This window comes from Thunnus maccoyii, chromosome 2 (genome assembly GCF_910596095.1).
Source record: "Thunnus maccoyii chromosome 2, fThuMac1.1, whole genome shotgun sequence".
In the NCBI taxonomy this organism is placed as follows: Eukaryota; Metazoa; Chordata; class Actinopteri; order Scombriformes; family Scombridae; genus Thunnus; species Thunnus maccoyii.
This window is the reverse complement of record NC_056534.1, coordinates 19452065-19470341: the sequence shown is the minus strand read 5'-3', so window position 1 is coordinate 19470341 and position 18277 is coordinate 19452065. Positions and strand designations below refer to the sequence as shown.

At 40.2% G+C, this 18277-nt stretch overlaps 1 protein-coding gene across 1 annotated transcript; it reads left to right on the top strand.

The window, feature by feature from the left end:
• Positions 1-643: 643 nt before the first annotated feature.
• On the top strand, positions 644-17609 carry n4bp2 (NEDD4 binding protein 2). Its single transcript, XM_042436125.1, has 16 exons — positions 644-1860; positions 3222-4245; positions 5759-5883; positions 6102-6190; positions 6540-6616; positions 6771-6911; positions 7295-9921; positions 10088-10173; positions 10311-10356; positions 11542-11765; positions 11928-12052; positions 12301-12427; positions 14157-14333; positions 14606-14774; positions 15996-16119; positions 16207-17609. The coding sequence occupies exons 1-16, from the start codon at positions 1620-1622 to the stop codon at positions 16250-16252; spliced, it is 5448 nt and encodes a 1815-aa protein (XP_042292059.1). The 5' UTR covers positions 644-1619; the 3' UTR covers positions 16253-17609.
• Positions 17610-18277: the final 668 nt, after the last annotated feature.

The window sequence follows — 18277 nt, the reverse complement described above, 5'->3', positions numbered from 1 at the left end:
TTATTTATTCTATGTAATCACTACTTGTTTAAAAAAATCCCCATATACTTTGATTGCATAATGGCATTTTACTTTCTTTTTTTCTATGGAGCATATATATACACACATATATATATAGACAACCATTGCATGATCGTAATAATGCATAATAATTATTGTATTAGTAATCATGTAATATAATAAAATTAAATAATAATGCTGTTCATGATACCATAATGATATAAATAACAATAATAATAAGTGTTGTTGTTGCCAGTAGTGCAGTATTTTAAGGTGCTAAATTAATAGTATGTCTCTCTTTTTTATATCAATATTTACTATTTCTACTACGATCAATACTTGTAAGTAGCAATAAATGCAGCACGTAAACTTTCTCTTTAGAATAATGAATCGGAGAAAGTGACACCTGGTGGTCAACTGGAAATTAACAATTTAAAAGTGATTCTACTCCCATTTCAACAACGCTGCAAAACATCCGCTTTTTTAAAAGCAGCTTTTCAGCAATAAACCTACTAACTATGGTTTCTGTCCAAAAACAATGTAACACGATTGTTAAGTGTAAAAAAAAAAAAAAAAAGCACTGTGCGACGCCCCCCATTTCTTAAAAACTTTTATTCACAAGAGTATTCATAACAGCAAAAAAGTAAAAGTACATATAATAACATTAGGGATGAGGGATCAGACACTAATACTGTACAGTATCATATGAAATGATGTTCAGCTGATTGTGTGCATTGGTAATAATGAGTTACCTGACCTGCAAAAGGGTCCAAGTTCCAAAATTATCTCAGGTACAGACTCAAAAAAAAGTATGTAATGGTAAATGCCCATGTATTAAATGTGCATGTGCCTGTCTTATACAAGAAAATGAATTAATTCACCAAAAGCATTTGATAACTCAAAATCTCACAATGTTCTTGCAACTAATGCAATATCTGTGATAAGAATAAAAAAATATATAGCTTCCAGATTGAATTTCAATTAATTCCATAAACTTATATCATGTACATGAAAAATTGCCTCTCTGTAGCTATTATTCATGGCGTTGCATTGTATTACAAGCTTATTTATGCTTGCTATACGTAATAGGCTAAAACAAAACATGTGCTTACATCTCGTAAACATACATTCTAATGTTTGAAAGTCACATTTTATCCACACCACTACAGCGTCATGGTTTCCGGTATCGACGGAGCGAATTTCTTTTCTTAGGATGGCGAAGTCACGACCCGCCCTACTCTGCCTCTGATTGGCTAATACTCGTTGCCTTCGCTGGTTGGATTGGTTAGTTTTGTGCATGAGGAGTAAGATTGGTTAGAGTTGGGGGGGCAATAAGCCAATTAGAGGCAGAATAAGGTGGGCCATGACTTTTCTATCCTAGGAAAAAAAAATCACCTGGCGAACTTGGCCGAGTTCGCATTTTCTGATTATTTTCCGCCACTTGGAGTGCTGTTAGATATGTTAACCTTGAGTAGTTGCACTTTGGTATTTCTACCCGATACAGTAGCATGTTTTCAGCTCCGGACCGCTCGTATGTAGTTAGCTTAGCTCTCCAGCTACTTAGCTAGCTCTGTGTAGCCGCTAATGAGAGCAACCGGCGGCTTCGTCTCGGTAACAGAATGCCTCGGAGGAAGAAGAACGGCCAGAGCCCGGCCAGAGTCCCAGGCGGGCCGCAAGAGGAGGGGGGAAGTCTCGGCCACAACGCGGGTTACCGACCACCTCAGGGTTATGACAGCTTTCCATCCAGCAGCTCGCTCTCCAGCTCCGACAAGGAGAAAATCGTCAGAAGCATGCAGGAGATGTTCTCACACTTGGACCCCGAAGTTATTTACATCGTGCTCTCCGAGTGTGATTTCAAAGGTAGCAATGACACACGGAAGACCAGCTGCTCAACCTGCTGTGTGGCTCTGGGAATGGTATTTAGTGTTAACTTGGCTAACCAGTTAGCTGGGGTAGCTTGTTGGCAGGGTATTTCTGACAGGGTGGAAGCATTTTGCTACATGAGATTACTTTACAGTGGAGGTCCCATGGTAGTTGCATACCAACAGTATTATTGACAGTATTAGCAGTCATCTAACTGCACCTTGCATGTATTGGTTTACCAATCCACCTGTTGTACCTGTTTAGATGATCTATGAAAATACCAGATGTCCCCAACACATATAAGAGATAAGATATACTTTATTGTATATATAAATGACAGATACTGTATGAGCGATGTGTCAGTGGCTTTAAGTTCACTTACATAGCACCAAGTGTTTCTTAAGTTAGTAAAATAGAATAAAAACAGAAAAAGCAAACAAAAGTCATCAAATGTATGTTCAAGGCATTTTCTATACACTAGTTTAAACCATTTAAACATTGCTGGATGTCCTAATGTTTGTACAGAGGAAGGCTGTTAGAGAGCCTTGGGGGGCCACAACAGCACAAATTTAATCAAGGCACTGTCAGTTTCCCTGGTCAGATGACTTCAGAGTCCTGCCTGAACAAGTATAGTCTCAGGAATTCACTTAAGTAATCTTCTTGGTGTAAGTTACATGACCTGTGATACTGTCAACACTTCATACAGTAAAGACTGTCATGTTTACTGTATGAAGGGGGGGAAGGTCATAGTTTTCTGAAACAAAGTTGCAACTGAATAATTAACAATACAAAAAAATTTGTAAAGCACCGAAAAGTGCGGCTGCAACTAACAACTATTTTTCTTCATTCATTGATTTATTATGTAATTTATGAAATGTTAAAAAAGTATGAAAAAATGGCATTTGCAATTTCTGAGAGGCCACAGGAATGTCTTTAATTAGCTTGTTTTGTCTGATTAAGAGCCTAAAATGTTAAGATATTCAAATTATTGATATATATGACCAAAAAAGATGGCAAACTGTCACATTTGAGAAGCTGCTGGAACCATGAAATGTTTGGCATTTTTTCTTGGAAAAATGATGAATCACAATAGCTGCTGATTAATTTTCTATCGACTGACTAATCGTTGAAGCTCTACTGGAAAGTATTATAACTAGGACAGCCGTGTTCTGTAACAGCACTCAACCTAGAGGCTAAAATACTGTACATCATAGTTGGCTTGTGGTGCTGACAGGATGGTTATGGTGAGGCTTTTTAAATGTATTTTTATGCAAAAAATTCTTATCAACTGCTTAGAAACAGCAACAAGATATTGAACCATTGAATCATCATGTCTTTGTTTTCCGTGTGTTTTCTAGTTGAAAATGCAATGGACTCCCTCTTGGAGCTGTCTGTGGCTGCTGAAGTTGCAGCCCCCATTCCTTCCCCGGTCTCTGGCTTTGAGCGCACTGCTGCAGCCCTGCTCAGTCCCCGCCACTTTTCTGAACCTAGACCAGACCCGGACTCCTCCAAACCATCACAGCGACCCTTCTCTCCTGCCTCTACCAACCTCATGACAGAAGAGCTTGACCTGCTAGTCGATCAGGAGCTAGAGACACTGACAGCACAACAAGACACTAAGGAAGAGTACCCCAGCAGCCAGAGTTTGTCTGCTGGTATGTCCCTGTCCTCTTTCCCTCCACCACCATTTCCACAGCAGGTCCTCCCTGAGCTGCTTCAGTCCAGCCTGGAACCTGGATCTAGAGGGCCCTCTGCTGAGGAGCCATGCACCATGGAGTATATGTCTGGAGCTTCATCTCCACTCGACCAGCTCAGCACTTGGGAAGACGAGACCACTGAGGGTCAGCACTCGGTGGTGGATTACACACATCTGATGACAGAAACACCTGCAGACAAGCCAAAACCTCCTTTGGACCTGGTAGCTTCAGGACGTCCCTCTGCATTCCAGGTGTATAAAAAGCAAGACCCGTCACACACACTTTCTGACAAGGCTGGGGTCTTGCCCTCTGAAGCTGTAGTAGGAGGAGCACGATCTAAGGTGAATGTGTTGAATCCGGAGCCACTTGGCTACACGTCTTCGCCCTGGAACCTTGATTCACCAGTGTTTTCTCCTCGCGTCCATGCGAACCAGGGACCGTACTTCATCACGCCTGTGGTGCAAACGCCTTCAAACTGGCCCAGCCAACCCAGGCATCCCTCTCCCTGGCTAAATCAGGGCCCAGTAAGGCAAGCACCTCTTAAACCTTCTGCTACTATTCCTAAATCCTGGGCCCTGCCTGCTGCTCCGCAACATCCTGTCCGCCACAGTAGGCTTCGTTTGGAAGGGAAGGTACTCGTGCTGATACGTGGTGCTCCAGGATCTGGCAAGTCAACGTTGGCTAGGTAAGAATGTCAGTATACTTTTAATAGTGATATGTTATTCTGTCTTATAATGCTCACTGTTCAATGGTACAGTTTTATCACAGGTACCCAGCAGAGTGGAGACTTTATGTCGTATGCCAATAATGCCAGAAAAAGAAACCTTTTATTGGAAAATATTCATTTGACTTGCAGACATACTGATAGTAATGTTTTGGTTTTAGCAACAAGTCACAAAATCAAATGCACACAAGATTGTTCACTCTTATTTTCTAGGCTAGTCAGAATTGAGCTTTGAGGACTATGATTTTACTTTTCACATACAAAGCGTACACAGTCAGGCACTGCTGTATTTAAACGAGTTGTTGTGCCATCTGACCACGGAGAGGGGTGTCAGGTCCTTTAGAGCGGGGACTTTGGGCTGTGTCAAGGTCAAGTCTGAAAATTAAAGGTGATCATGCTTTTGCTGTTGTTGCTGCTCGACTGTGAAACAGCCTAAAAGCCATTTCAGAACATCAAAAAATCTTAGAGAAGCCAAATCGATACATATCCTTAAAAAGCATCTTAAACCCAATCTGTTTTCTGTAACATTTTCTAACTTTTACGTTGTGGTTTGCACACTTATTTCTCTGTTTTATAGATTGTCTTCTCTGTCTTTTGTGTTAGTGCCTTTTCTTCTTGTTGTTAAGCACTTTCTAACTTATGTTGTAAAAAGTGCTATATATATAAAGTTTGTTTGCTTTCTTCCTTGTTAGTGTCAGAAGCATGCAGACAAGAAAAACAGACATTTGAGAAAAATGAGAAGAGAGAGAAATGTTGTGATGTATGTTGATTGAGTAATATTATAACTACTAGTAAACAGCCTGGTAACGTAGATTTCTTTGCAATTTTAGATTACTGCATGAAACTTTCTTGTCCTCAGCCCTTTTTTTTTATTGGTGCAACATAACATAACAAAAAGACATAGGGCAGGCCTAGTGCTGGCTCTAGGGATGGCAGCAGGGGGCAGGACAGCAGGGTCCACCCCAGAGGTGTAATCATTAATGGATTTTGTTATTGTTGGAAAAAAAAAAGGATGTTGGTGTTTTGTGGGAGTTACCGCAGTGGGCCACCCACAGACCCAACAGTCTTTAATCCTTTCTGATTGATTATTGTAGCATGAAAACAGTCAGTACTAGTCTTTATTCACTTATCTTCCATCTGGTCAATTCAGCACAACAACCAGTGTTCATGTTGAAATTAATATCCAGCAACCTCTAGCACAGTTTTCACTAAGTGCTGTAGTCCCCTGTTCAAATCAGATGTGTTTACAACAGGGCAGCGATCATTTGTTCACATTAGTAAGTTCACATTATATAAACACAAAATGGCTCAGATGTGTGAGTTTACTGCAGAAAAAGAATTTTATCAAGATAGTCCAGTCATAAATGTGGAAACGCTATCACAGCCACAGTTGCACAAGAGTCATGGTCTTTTACAGCACTCACAACATGTGTTACATCACTCGGAAGCCGTCTTTATGTGTGTGTCTTTGCAGAGCTTTGCGAGATCATAACCCAGGTGGAGTCGTACTGAGCACTGACGACTATTTTACTCACCATGGACAGTATCAGTTTGACCCCAATGCTCTCGGGGAGGCTCATGAGTGGAACCATAAACGAGGTAAACACAGTAACACACTCCGTTTTGATAAGAAGTGTTGCAGCAGTAGCAAGTCAAAACTTCTGTGTAGCCTTTTTATCTCTGTAATTGATTGCCATTGTTTCCTTTTAAAGTGATGTGTGTTGGGTTTTTTTTTGTTTTTTTGACCACAGTTGCACTAAAATGACAAATTCATTGTTTCTTTGTACTTTTTCTCTAATGTCAACTTCATCCCATAGCCAAGGAGGCTTTTGAGAGGGGTGCTAACCCCATCATCATTGACAATACCAACCTGCAATGCTGGGAGATGAAACCATATGTGGTGCAGGTCAGTCATTTTGCCAGCAATATATGTGGGATGGTAACAGATCTCCTTCCCTGAATGTGTTCTGCTGTAGTTGTATAAAACACTACAGCATAAATGCTTGTTGGACTACAGTTTTGGCTTATGCCTCTACATTTTCAGACATGTGATCTAGTTTAAACATACAGTACATGTTTTTGTAAGGATTTTTATTTTTACACAAGTGTATTATTAATTAAAAGGAAGATTTTGTGGGGTCATGTTACTTTGCTGTCCATGGTTTGAGGTATAGCTATTAGAAAAAGTGGCTGGACATAGTACAGATTTAGTTGTGAACTGCAAAAAATGGTTGGTCCTTTTATATCTGTCCCAGGCACTGAAACATGATTATAAGGTGCTGTTTCGAGAGCCGGACACTTGGTGGAAGAACAAGCCCAGAGAACTGGAGAGGTGAGAGAGATAAATGAATTACAAACAGCATTTGTTTTTAATGTAGAATATCAACTAAATGCATTTTCACACAAAAAGAGAACAATGCTGTTTGAGACAATTTAATTTATTCCAGTTTGTCACTTTGTTTGTTTGTGTTTATGTCCCTGTGCAGACGCACCACACATAGCGTGCCAGTGGAAACAATTCGACGCATGCTGAATAGATACGAGCGCTTTGTCACGGTCCAGTCCATTATCGGTTCACAGATGCCTGAGTTGAAGCAGCGCATCCTCTTTGAAAACAGAAGCTTACAGTGAGCCTTCAAATAATCTGTACCAAATTGTTTTTCAATTGCAAATGGCTTCCTTGTCACACTGTTGTCTTGAGTAAAAAAACTGTTTTCGTAAATGCTAAAAAAGGGAAAATTCAGCATCTGTTACAGAAGTTTTTAGAAATGTACAGAACATTAGATATTAATTTTTATCATAAATGGTATAAAAATAAATATTATGGTTAAAATGCACATTTATGCACATTTAATGGACCTCAATCATCCAGATATTAAAATCTGCATCTGCTATAATGTCGATATCTTTACAAATACGATTACATATTTGTGAACAATTACTTGCCAAAACTGACAAATTGCAAAGCTATCATAAGTTATACTGATTGTACTGCTCTTCCTCTCCTCAGGCCTGTGACTTCCGAAACACCTTGTCCTGACCTTGTCGGGCAGCCTGCATTGACGGAGCAATGTAAGAAGTCCCACCCTCAGCTATTTTCCTCCCTTCCTGACGTGTCATCTATTGGTCATTCTGGTGAGGTTGGAATGCTGGAAGACAAATCCACTGAATCGCTAAATTTCCAACCAACTGGAAGACCTATGGAAAGTGCCAAAGTTTACGACGGGGATGACATGGATTTGGGTGCATTAGACTCTGAGTTGGATGCCCAGTTAACTCTAAATAATCCAAGAGGAGATCAGAGGATCCCTGACTGTATTGTAGAATCAGTGATGAATGAAGATCACCGTGGGGATGAAAGGCCGGTGGCTTTCTCTGAGTCTATTGGACAACGGGTGCGGAGGGAAAGGCCAAGCAGGAGGTCAGATTTTGACAGGACGAAGCCTACAGATCTGGTGAAAGATACTAACCAATCAGACAGCGAGGCGAAGGAGAAAGAAAAGATGAGGGAACAGGAAACAGGAGGGGTTGAGATCAGGAGGGACGAGGAGAAGGGAACGCCTAAGATGTTGGATTTTGTAGGGGATTGGCCTTCTGAAGGGTCTCTCGAGCAGCGACAGGTGAGGAGAAGAGAAAGGCATAAAGAGGGAAAGGAAAATGGAGGTGTGTCTGAAGAAGCTAATCAAAACACAATGAAAGTGCAGTCTGGACCTGATGTAAAAGAGTTCCAAAAGCTTCTTGATCTTATTCAGACAGGGGGAGCTGCTCTGCAGACTGGTTCCTCTCGTTCGTCCTCACTTTCCTCAAGCTCTGGCAGGGAATTGGAAAGAGAGGTGGAGGCAGGTGGCGGGAGATCTAACAGTGAAGAGAGAGAGCAAAGCATGAACAGAGTTAACAGCAGTAGAGCTGAATTACCAGATTGTGTGTTAGACTGGAAGGCAGCTGACTCTTGTGTGGTCAGGGAATCGAGAATTGATGGATGGGAGGGACTTAAAATTGAAGAGGAAGCAAGTAAAACAGGGTCTGTGGATTTGAAATCAACCACCAACACTGCTACTGATTCACTAGTTATCTCTGAAACTACGGAGGCAAAAGTGTACCACAATAGAGGAAGCCACAGTGTTGAAGGTGGGGTTGGTACAGAGCCTAGTGCTGCTGGTCATTCTGATATGGATGCAAATATTTGCACAGACAATGGAGGAGTGACTGGAGTAGAGCTTGATAGCAGCCATATCGGCGAGGTGTGTCAGAGTCCTGTGTGTGAGGGCTCTGTGGAAGCAGAAAGTGGTGCTTTCAGTGGAGACAGTCAGGAGCGAAAGCAGCGTCAGGGTCGCAGATCAGGGAAACAGTGCAAACTAGCCCTCACCTTCACTCAAAACTGTCCTGCGTCTTCACTGACAGCTCTCGAATGTCCCGATACCACAGCGCAAAATGTAAACGGTAGTCAGAATAGCTTTAACACAGAAATCGAGCCTAACACCAGCCTTAATCTTAAACCAAACATTGACTTGTTCACCGCGTCCAAATCTGAGGCACATCTGCAACCCCCATCCCCTCCTCCTCAGGTAGACACGGGCTGCCCCACCCAGACAGAACCTCAAGACTTTGCCCTTCTTTGGCGTCTCAATCATCAAGACAGCCGTGAAGATGCAGCCGTCACTGTGTGCAGCTACTCCAGCGACATCACAGTCCTGTCAGGCGACTCTTCTCGCTTTGTGCCAGAGCTGTCCTCTGTCGTTTCTGCAGCGGTTGCAGTTCACCCATCCAGCCACAAAGAGGTACCCTACCGTGTGGTGCATGAGAAAGGCACACAGGTGGAGGAGAGAGAATTTGGGGCAACTCAAGACCGGCTTGAGAGCCTACACATTCTCAGCAGTCATTTTAAACTAGTTAGTTTTGATACATTAGAAGACCTGTATGACAAATGCCACCACAACCTAGAATGGACCACAAATTTGCTGCTGGACTCTGGAGAGAGGTTCTTCAGAGATGAAGAGGTGAGGGAGGAGGAGGAAGGTGCTAGGGGTGAAGATGATCAGAACACATCCAATCTTTGTGGAGCTTTAGGAAATGTAGGAGAAACCAAGTTATCTTCTAACATATTAGATGAGCTTCTCTCTGAAGGTTTGCCAAATGCAACTGTGGTTGTGGAGGCGACTCAGCAGTCAGCCTGTGAGACAGCTAGTGAGTCCAGTGAGAGTTCTGATAATACTGGCTTGTTAAGTGTTGGAGCTTCTCCAGTCAGAAACAAAAATCATCCTGATACACCATCACACTCAGTAAAACCTTCTCAAACAGAAGATAATTTGCTTTTATCAGAAAATAAAGTGACATCAGGACGTGACTTAGAGGGCGGGGCTTGGGGTGGGAGCATAGATGACGGAGTAATAATTGAAGAGTCAAGAGTCGAGATGGAGGACGAGATGGCTAGCATGGACGAGGTTCACCGGCTGCTGCAGGCTGAGCTAGATGAAATTGAGATAGAGGAGAAACAGAGGAAGGAGGAGAGGAATGAAAGGAGGCATGTGGAGGAGAGAAGGAGCCGACACCTGGACATTCAGAGTGTGGAGCTGAAACTACCCACTGAACTGGCATTACAACTAACTGAACTATTTGGACCTGTGGGAGTAGATCCAGGTAATCACGACAGAGTTTTCACACTGAAAAATACATTTTAAAAGCAGAAGATTTATTGCTCAAATTACTGAACCAATAAAACAGACATTGGTTTTTTGTACTCTTCTGCTACTAAGTACTAACATAAAGTTATCTTTTTTCCCCCTTTTTGCTCCACAATATTCAGGTACATGCTCCTCTGATGACTATGCAGTGCAGATGGACCTGAACCTGGCTAAACTGCTCCACCAGAAGTGGAAGGAAACCATCCAGGTGAGCAGCGTTAACTAATCAACATCAGTGTTATTAGTGCAACTATAAATCTGTATAAACCCTGATATTTTGATTTACTGTATGCGAGTCTAAGTGGGTCTTTGTTGGTTAATCTGACTGTAAATATTGTTTTACAGGAAAGGCAGAGACAAGCAACTCTTTCCTTTCACCTGCTTCAGGAAAGTAAGTCCACACACGCTTAGACACACGTTTCAAATCCATGGAGCATCATGAAATGATAACAGCGGCCTGTGTTCAGCATATGATAAATACTGTGTTACATACATGCACTTCGTCATCCATGTATCAGTGAATATACAGTCACTTCCAGTGCATACACACATAGAAACACACATGTAAACACTTGCAAAAAATGTTCTAGGTTCTGATGTTATATCCTTAACTGGTTTTATCCGTATATTGTTTTTGGTTGACTTCTCCTGAATTCAAAAGCCTAACAAGCAATTGGGGCTTCCATTGAGATTCAGCTACTATTCATATACATTACATCTGTTATGTTTCCTAAATCAGTGTTAATCTGCATTGTTCCTGTCAAACAAACAAACAGATGCATAAAATTAAGTTCTTTTTTTAGCCATGCTAGCGACATGGCTCCAGGGATGGCAGTGTCTGAACTCCAGTGATCAGGTAGATTGCATTGATGCTTTGTATAGACATTCACAGTGTCCTGATGATGAATCTAGATGTCTTTGGTCGTCCCCTGCTTTTCATCTAGTGCCACCAGCAGGTCAAAGTTTCACTTATCTTGTGAAATATCTTAATGAATTGGCACATTTTTTTGTACAGATATCCATGATTCCCAGACAATGTATCCTAATGATCTTCATCTTCTTTTTTTTGTGCCACCATGAGAATGACATTCATGGTTTTCAATGAAATTTCTCAACAACTGGATTGCCATGACATTTGGTACAGACATACATGTTCCCCACAGGATGAATTGTGATCACTTTGGTGATCTAACTTTTCTTCTAGTGTCAAAATTTCAATTTGTCCAATACTTTGGTTCATGACCAAATACCTGCAAAATTAATGATATCCCCATCAGTCTTAGCTTTACATTTGTTTAGTGCTCATTAGCGAATGTTAACACGCTAAACTAAGACGGTGAACATGGCAATCATTATACCTGATAAACATCGGCATGTTAGCATTGCCATTTTGAACACGTTAGCATGCTGATATAGCATTTACCTCAAAGCATCGCTATGCCTACAGCCTGACAGAGCTGCTAGCATGGTTGTAGACTCTTAATCTTGTTAGATAATTACTAGAAACAGCACTTTTTCCAAAAAAAACATTTTGTTTCACAGCTTTTGAACATGAACCATTTCATTGGAAATCTAGGTTCAGTGCACTGGGGTGAATCACAGGTGGCCAAACCTGGCACAAGAGATCGGACGCAGGCATCACGTTTCCTAATTAGCACAGATGGTTACACATCACAGGACAGCCAACCAGAGTCCCATGGTGGGATGCCATTCATGGACCACTGGAACGTTTCCCGCCCACATGTGTCTCTACGGGACATTATAAAAGAGGAGCAGGCTTTGCAGGAGAATGTGGAGAAGGTAACACACACACACACCTACTGTACATGCTGACTTCAATATTTCCTGGCACACAAACATCTTGAATGATATAAGCCTGGTTTCTTCTTCTGCTTGCACTTCAATCACTCCTAACTCTCTGTTTCCCCCTTCCCAACCTCTCTCCAACCCGCTTTCTTTCAGACCAGACAAAATCGTGCAGACCTTGACAAGCGTGATGGAGCCACCCTGTTAAAAGAAAACCAACTGTACTCCTTCTTCCCCACCATTGACAGGCATTTCCTCCAGGACATCTTCAGAGACCACAAGTGAGACTCCAGTGTAGCTTTGAGCTTGTATTCATCTAGTCTTGTTTGTCAGTGTCACTTCATCATCAAATTTGATGTAAACCAGCAGTACATCAATCTGGATGCGACCATGAATTAATGAAGCAACTCAAACTCGAATTAGTTGTCATCCTAAGGAAGATGATGCAAACAGGTGTGAAATGCTCTCAAGTAAATTTAATTTTTTGAATGCTCCTGACTCATTCATATGTGTGTTTACATTTGTATAGTTACAGTCTGACCCAAACAAAGCTGTTTCTTCACTCTCTACTGGATGAGGAGCCTGTCAAGACTGTCGTCGCTCCAGAAGCGCCTCGGTCTGACCACCACAGAGCAGCCAGCAAGGAGAGGGAAAAGGTATTTACAGACACAGGCAGAGAGAGGAAAAAGGGAAACAAAACAAATGTATTCATCTATTTCACATGTGCAATAACTGTGTAATCTCATAAAATCTTTATATTATCTCTTTTTGTTTGCGTTACCAATTTCCCTCAAGCATTCATTTTTCATTATTATCTGTAGAGTTTTGAATCAGATTGTATTTCACTACATACAGTATATTAGATATTTTGCCCATGATAATGATCACCATACAGGCAATTCATTACTACATGATGTATAGTAAGATGGCCTATTACGTTACATAACAATATCTGTGTAACTGTGAAACTACACCTTTTATCTAGTATTTATTTAAGAAACAGGATTTAAGCAAATGTGGTCAAGACTGCATCACTGTCAGGCCAGTAATGATGGTAAAGCTCACCCTCTCGTGTAATATTGCGATTCTACGATGGTTACCAACCAAATAAAAGATATAATCAAAATGTATTCATATTGTGGGGCAATTCGCTCTCAAAATAAAATAAAAAATTGTCAGTGTTATCTCTGTTTCCCTGGTAATACATGGGGTCTGACTAATACCTGACTAATGACTAATACAATCAGTCATGTCAGTAGACTCCTATGTATGAAACCTGGTTTACTACTCGAGCAAGTAGGCCGGCCCTTAGTAACGATCTAGAAACAGGGACAATTTCTAGTCCCTGTTGAGTCAGCCAGCCAGCTTGAGCTAATGCTTTCTAGAGATTGTGGGATTTCCCAAACTGAATAAATACCACACATATAAACACAAAACTGCCTTCAATCTTGTAACTAAAATATCTGCTGAAATTTTTTTTTCCATGGACAGATTCAGCTACTACGTCTGTGAACTTCACTTCTATTTTTAAACTAGTAGCGTTGTGTCACCGACTCACCGGCACAGCTGATGGAGGATGCCAGAGCGTCTAGTAACATCAAGGCTGAACAGAGTCACATTTAAATATATTGTATAGTAATATATATTATTATGTTTTCATAGACATTGATCGCTAATTTGCTCACCCATTTTTAGGCTTCTTTTTGCTCATCAGCTTTTCAGGTTATTGTCTAAGTTACTTTTGACATAAAGAGCAAAAAATGTTTCAGATTTATTAGTTTAATAAATGATGACTTCACAACACAAACACAAATAATATGTTTCAAGGGTAAGGCACCACAGACTGAATGACAAACAAAGTGGTTTTTCAGTAAGTGAAGAAATATTCTGATCTGAAAATAATCCTAACACATAATAACACATTAAAACAGCATATGTGTGTCCAGTATAGTGAAGTCAAATATGCTCCTACTGTACAGCAGCGTCAGTCACTTGACGTCTCTGTGGAGCAGCAGCAGCAGTTGTTTACGATCCATTTTGTATCAATTCTGTAGGCCACTAGTGTTTGCTCCAGCTCTGGCAGTTACAATGTTGCCATGGAAATTTATTTACTACATCAGCTCAGCTAGGATGAATGAATGTACAACATCGAATGTAGATTGATTGATTATATATTTTTTTACACATTGACAGGAACACATGTATATAATTCACATCTCAAACTGAATAAAGCTTAACTGCCACAAAGTACAGTTTAGAGTTTAAATATCTGCTGCATCGCTACAAACTGCATCTCCAGGAGAACCAATCTGAGTATATAGGTTATGGATTACTTACCCACCTTTAATTAGCTGTCTGTATCACTGTGTCTTTTTAATTTGTCAGAGGCAGAAGCCCCTGGAGTCAACCGTGCTTGAATACCAGGATACAGAAGATCCCGAGTACGACGACTTCAGGGCCGAGGCCAGCCTGCAGAGGAGCCGGCAGCTCGAAAGTTTTAACAAAGCTGCCAAGGCTTACAAGCAAGGACACAAAGAAGTGGCATCCTTTTATGCACAGCAGGTGAGGGGCTGAATGATTTGCTTTAATATTTTGCTTCTATCACTACTGTATTTTCACCTGTGATGCACTTTGGAAGTATTTTTTGAAGTGTTATATCAAGTTGTTCTATTTTTATGTGACAACTTTAGCATAACTGGGGAAATATACTGCATTAGAGATGATGCCTCTGACTTTCTCATTCAGCTTTTCTCCTGAAGATGCAGCTTATCATTTATTAACAGCGATAAATGCTCTGCTGAACAGTAAATTCATTTTTATCACCTCTTTCTTAGGGACACCTGCATGGCCAGCGGATGCGTGAGGCCAATCACCGTGCAGCAGTTCAGATCTTTCAGAGGGTCAACTCATCTTTGCTGCCCAGGAACATCCTGGACCTCCATGGGCTGCATGTAGACGAGGCCCTGGAGCATCTGGCCCAGGTCTTACATGACAAAACCACAGGTACTGGACAATATGTACACTCAGCATGAGACAGAATGAAGATGAGAGAGGCAACATTGGCATCTTAGGTCACTTTCACAAATAAGACCAAGTAAAAAAAATATGAATAACTGAAATAAATAAATAAATTAATAAATAAGTAAATAAATAAATAACTTAAAGACAAAAAATAAAAAAACAAAAAGCATATTAATTTAATAATGATACATTGTTGCCTTTTAGTTCTAATCAATTTTGTGTTCACACTAACACATGACAAACAACTCCAGAGGAGTAAATATGCACTGACGGGTAACTCTTTCACACTCTTCTGGTGACTGTAATCCTGCATCATCAGTGCTACATGGACCCTGAAGGGAAAATCAAAAGAAAGAGCTCATGAAGAAATAGGTGGTTATGAGCGACATTTGTTTAGACTGCAACTGGAATATGAATTTCATAAATAGTGGTGGGCAGTTCCCACAATCAGCACATGGATTATTGTAAATGTAATGTAATGTAATGTTGTTTAGCTTTTAAATTCATGCCAAAATAACATTTACTATCACATAAGCCATAGTATGCTTTGCATGGAAGCGAGACCCCACTCTTCAGGTGATCTTTGTCATCAGAAATAAAGACCCTTTTCGACCAAAAGCTTCCAGGAACTGTGGAACCAGAGGAACTAATCTCAGGAACAAAACTGTATTTGTGTTTCCACCACATCTAAAGAACCAGGTTAATTATGCAAATTGGACTCATGCTGATTTAAAAAACAGATGGCTATGTTTGAAACGCAGCGTTAACACATGAGGTAAAAACAAAATGTATTGTTCTTTGTCTTTGCTGTTGCATGACCCTGATGTTTGAGTTAATGAAAAGGAAAATCCAAAACTGTGTTTGACCAATCAGCAACGGTCATCCCTGCAAACCCTGCTACTAAAGTTACCTACTATCCCCGGATCAGGAACCTTTAGCACCTCAGACTGCTACAGGAAATACATTTCGTCCCTAGTTCCTCCGATCAAAACACAAGTTTAGTTCCTGAGTTCCTCAAAAGGTTCTTAATCGCCAATGTCGTCCAGCCAGTGAGGACACTGATTCTTGGTCAACATCTAAACCATATGAGCAATCGTGTGTGTGTGTGTGTGTGTTTCTGTCTCTTTCACAGTTTGTGCACGTTGCTCCTGTTAACTGTATTCTGTATGTGCTTTGTTCTTCTTTGGCCTCTTTTCTGTGTAGATTGTGAGCAGGGTCTGTGTCGACCTCAGCTCTCTGTCATCACAGGAAGAGGGAACCACAGCCAGGGGGGCGTGGCCCGCATCCGCCCCGCCGTTATAGACTACCTCACCAACAGACACTACAGGTACACACAGATACACACACATGTAAAACACACATACATGACATGTTCATCGTCACCCACCTTCTCTCTTATCTCTTGATCTTTCAGGTTCACTGAGCCAAAGCAAGGTCTCGTGTTGGTCTCTTTGAAGTGAAAAGGTTTATAGGATTCAAGCTAAAGCTGCTACGGAGGACAATACTCACTCACACTCTGTACTTTCTCACTTCTATAACTCCACGTGTACAATAATCACATACAGTATGATACACTCAGCCTCCACCTTTCTTACTTCTGTCAGTTCAGTCACTACTTTTTCGCTTCTACTCATCCCCTCACTCACTCTCTCTCTCTCTCTCCCCCCCCTTTCTCCATCACTCATATACAGTACCAGTCAAAAGTTTGGACACACCTTCCCATTCACTTGAATGACAAAGTGTGTCCAAACTTTTGACTGGTACTGTAGCTACCAAAAACTGTAATCAAGTCTTAATCTTGGTTACTATTAATTAAGATCTTAATCCTTACTCAGATCTTCATCAGAGTATTTTTTTGTTTTGTATTTAGAAAAGATAACTACGTTGGTGCGAAACACAAGTAAGGTCTTTTTATGCAGCTGTAAAGCCAGAATGTTTGTATATTTTATATTTAAAAATGTTTTATAGTGTGGTGTGGTGTTTTTTTTTTCCTTAACATTTGCCTTCATGCCTTTTAAAGAGTATAAAAAAGCCTGTGTTTAGAAGGCTCCATGTTGATTGAAGTGTTATTTAATCTTTCTAACATTTATTAATACAGATTAATGTTTGAGACGTAATGTAAGTATTTTATGCATCTTTATCTGAATCATGATTGTGCGCTGTCTGCATGGAGGTTGTTCTCTGTAGGATTTTCAGTAATACAACATCAGATCAGTTTTTGAGACAATGTGAGAATTTTGTTTGATGTTAATTCTACATCTAATCAGGTGTTGTTGTCAAATGCTTTGAAGGAAGAGAGTTTTTTTTGCTCTGGTGATGATCAAAGGTCATTAAATAGTTTGAACAATCTCCATTGTGAGTTCTGCAGCAGTTCCTCTCCTTTGTCTTAGCAGCTGCCTCAGCAACATACTGCAACTGTTTTATTTTAGTTTCAGGCCAAGCCAAGCTTAGCTGCTAATATATTGATATCAAGACTCAGGTAACAATTAAACAAGTTTTCGAGGCCAGTTGATAGTTTCCAACCTGTTCCTGGTAGCTTTTTTTAAAATCCATTGTACCAAACTTTGTAGCAGTTGTATTCCTCAGGTGGCTACACAAGTTTTGTAGGTTTAAAGTTGCCTCTTATTTTTTACCTGTGTGATTATTTTTCACAGAGCTGCGACGACAATGTTGACAGATTTTACTTATTGTACATAATGTTGTGAACAAATGAATTATAAAGAAAAAAATGTATTTTTTTATTCATTTGTTCTCATGGTTTTACAGAGAAAGTGTTATTGTGGAATAAAATCCTGTTTGTTTACAGTTCATGACTCATGCATGTGTGGCTTCATGACTGTTTTTCTTTTGAAAGACTTAACTTTAATAGTTAACAAAGATCCAATCTTTCATTTATTTTTGACCATATCAATTACGGGTTTATTTGCATAATTTGAGAGTTTGATTTCTAGGTGAAAAATAAGCGTATTTATATTTCTCATAGAAAAATAAACCATTGGAAAGCAAATGTAAGTATATCAGTCTTAGTGCTTGTCTGTGTATGAAGACCTGACAACCAGATTGTGAGTAACGTAACATATAAATTAAGTGGTTTTGCCTTTTAAGTGGTAATGATATTTAAAGACGGGGTCCCTGACAGTATAACTTAATCTGAGATCATGTGTACTATATGACTACTGTTTCATAGATTTCTCATTGCTTGCTCAACACATATAGTATCAACAAATTAACAAATCCAGATTTAACAACAAAGATCTCACACAGGGACACAAATCTGACAACCAATCCATTGTTTGTTTTGTTGAGTTGTGACTTTTGGGAGTCCCTGGAAAATACAGTGATTTAGAGACGACTGAATGGGATTGTGAGGGGAAACCCAAAATAAACTAGTGCTGCAACTAATGATTTTTTTAATCTATAGACACTTTATTGATACATTGTTAGATATATAAAATGTCAGAAAATGCTGTAAGATGTCCATTACA

What these genes read in the sequence shown, in the direction of transcription:
- n4bp2 (XM_042436125.1), top strand. Translation starts at nt 1,620, where the DNA reads ATGCCTCGGAGGAAGAAGAACGGCCAGAGCCCGGCCAGAGTCCCAGGC. An exon ending in CTCCGAGTGTGATTTCAAAG is followed by an intron (nt 1,861 to 3,221) that starts GTAGCAATGACA and finishes TGTGTTTTCTAG; the next exon opens with TTGAAAATGCAATGGACTCC. An exon ending in GGCAAGTCAACGTTGGCTAG is followed by an intron (nt 4,246 to 5,758) that starts GTAAGAATGTCA and finishes GTGTCTTTGCAG; the next exon opens with AGCTTTGCGAGATCATAACC.